The sequence below is a fragment of the Parasteatoda tepidariorum genome, chromosome 10 (assembly GCF_982258835.1).
Source record: "Parasteatoda tepidariorum strain Cologne lab strain chromosome 10, Ptep-v5.0, whole genome shotgun sequence".
Classification (NCBI taxonomy): Eukaryota; Metazoa; Arthropoda; class Arachnida; order Araneae; family Theridiidae; genus Parasteatoda; species Parasteatoda tepidariorum.
In genome coordinates, this window is record NC_141764.1 from 7,288,757 (window position 1) to 7,291,616 (window position 2,860).

At 39.4% G+C, this 2,860-nt stretch overlaps 1 protein-coding gene across 1 annotated transcript in view; it reads left to right on the forward strand.

Moving 5' to 3' along the window:
• LOC107439700 (long-chain fatty acid transport protein 4) overlaps nucleotides 1-2,312 on the forward strand; it is a 53,849-nt gene extending 51,537 nt beyond the window's left edge. Inside the window, exons 11-12 of the mRNA XM_087153839.1 lie at nucleotides 785-931; nucleotides 2,101-2,312. Of these exons, the coding sequence (XP_087009965.1) occupies nucleotides 785-931; nucleotides 2,101-2,258 (305 nt within the window). The 3' untranslated portion in view covers nucleotides 2,259-2,312. The remainder of the gene's footprint in view (nucleotides 1-784; nucleotides 932-2,100) is intronic.
• Nucleotides 2,313-2,860: the final 548 nt, after the last annotated feature.

Below are 2,860 nucleotides of genomic sequence, written 5' to 3' on the forward strand. Positions count from 1 at the left end.
CCTCTGCAGAGGGAATGGCTTCCCTGCCTTGGTAACCCGACAACCTTAGCGTAAAGTCGAGCACTTTACTGTAAAACAGTTTAACGAGGACCGATACCGCGCACCCTCAGTCCCTACGCACGCTGACCAAAGTGATCACCCACCCGCTTACTGACAGCAATCAGTGATGCTTGACTTCGGTGTTCTACTGGGAACCTTGCCCTTATGATCAGTACACAATGCTGAACCGCTCTGGAGATCGTCCGAAATATATACTAGGTCTAGTTAAGTGCCACTACCCGATATTTACTTGCCCGGTATACCCTGCACTTTTTTAATGGTTTAGTGCCACTGCCATGTGTGCATTTGCCCGGTATGTCCTACATCGGTCAAGTGCCACTGCCCAATATGCATTTAACCGGTTCTCCGAGCACTGATATTTCTCCCAAACTTTCCCAAGATATTTAAATAGCGAATAAATAAAATAATATCAGCGAATTAAGTACTAATATCTAATCGGATATAGCAAATATTTCGGATATTCACCAAACCGACTGTGAGATTGTTGACATTCTCCGATTAAAGTCGACATTCGTCTTGATTTCGATCATTCTCGGAAACATAGGGACAAATTGCCTTTTTGAGATGTAAATAGTACTTGTTAAAAGGCTCTATCCTGTGCAATAATTTGGAATACTTTTACAAAGATTTAATCACATTTACTGAAGTTTTTAATGAAGTATGAGAAATGTATTAAAGATATCTCAGTTGTATTTACATATATGTATATACGTTGTATTTGCAGACAATGATGGCAGAGCGGGAATGGCTGCTGTCCAAATGAAAGCCAACGATATCAATTGCAGTGATTTATACCTAAATTTGAAGAAGAAACTACCGTCATATGCCTTACCTATGTTCATCCGGGTATGTGACGATTTAGAATTAACTGGTAAGCATTAGATTTTCTTTTCTTTCTATGAAACTAAAAAACTGCTGCGTAGTATCTCTTCGAATTTTGAAAAATCCAGAGGATTGTGTTAAGAAACGCTCTATAGCAAATTAACACCAAGTTATAAGCGTTCGTATACATCTTAAAAAGAGTTGTCTTATCTAAACTCCCATAACTAAATCGTCACGCATTCTCATCATTTGTGAATTGTTTTCCCTGCCGAAAGCACCAAATTTGGCATACTTCAGATAGGTTGTTTACAATCGAGTGCGAGATGGCATGATTTTTTTGTTCTCTTACGTACTGCTAAATGTCTATTGAAACAAATGGCCTTTTCAGCATGTTTTTATTTGTGTAATAAAGATAGTTAAATTTTAATTTATAAATATATGTCATGTCAACTGTATAAAAGTACTTTATAGTACTTAATTTCTATTCGATTCTGTTAAGCATATTTTTAATTCAAATTCACCTTCATTTAAATTATTATTATTTAGTGAAGCTGACGTTCGTGTGAACGGTAGTTCTAATCCAGCCGACCCCTTCTAATAAATGGTGCAAGTTAAATCTATCGGGTCACAAAGTCCTCCATGTTCGCAAACAGATTATAGCTCTAGGGGTACTGCACTGGAGATGAATCACTCTCTGGTTCAGGTCAAAATTACGATGTATGAATGGGTCCGCCCTATTAAAAGAGTATGACGTATATTATATTATATTATATCCGTCTTTGAACAGCCGACCCAATTTTAGGTTTACGACTATTAATGTTCAACTTCGTAGCCTTGTCATTTTGAACCAATCCAGAAGACAAGGAAACTTCATGGATTAGTACCCCTAGATGTACTGATTTGTTATGGGAACATGGAGAACTTTGCGACTCGACATATTTAACGTGTATCAGTCACCATTTACTACACTGGGAGTCTTTGGCCGGCGGGGATCGAACCCAAGAACTCTTGGACACGAGCCCAGTGCCCTACCAACCAGACTACCCCGGCCTTTTATTAGGTGTGATAGAAGTCGAACCCTTGGCCATATATGACGCCAATGGAAAGTAAGAAAATAGCACCCCTTGCCTTAATTGCACCGCCAACAACAGCAATATTTAATGACTATCTATTTGAACTTGTTTTACTTTAATAATTTGTTTTTCTTCTTAAAACCAGGTACCTATAAGCTGAGGAAAGTATCTTTGCAAAAGGAAGGTTACAATCCAGAGAATGTATCAGATGCGTTGTACTTCATCGATCATAAACAAAAGTCTTATGTTCCTCTCACCAGAGATAGGCACGAAGACATCATTAGTGGGAGAGTCAGGCTGTGATAATTTGTAATCTTCCCTCTGGCATCAAATCAATAAACATTTTTTTTTATATAACTTTTGTTTGTCTACTTTAACTTCAATTGGATGACACATTTTTTAAAACTTCGTTTCTATTGGTTGACAGATTGTTAGGGTAGGGCGTCCCTCAGTGGACTGATCGTAAACTGGAACGCCGAAGTTAAGCATCACTGGCTGCTGTCAATGAGTGGGTGGGTGACCACTTTGAATTAGCCTGCTTAGGGACCGTGGGTGCTCGGTATCGGTCCTCGTTTAACAGCTCTACCGTAAAGTACCGGCTTCGCGCGCACGTCATCTGGCTACAAAAGCAGGGGGACTATCCCCTCTTCAGAGGATCAAAATTGCGACGACATGCCTTTGGATCATCCTCAGGGGGATGTTTCCCAGACCGGCACCAATAGCCCATTATGCAGCTGTAGTGCGACGTAAATAAAGTACCTACAAGGGCTACATCACTATCCATCCTCGGAAGTTCCTACCTGAGTTTAACCCCATAATTATCTGCAGGTGTCGGAGGCCCACCTGCCTCACACACCTGCATATATATATATATATATATATATATATATATATATATATATATA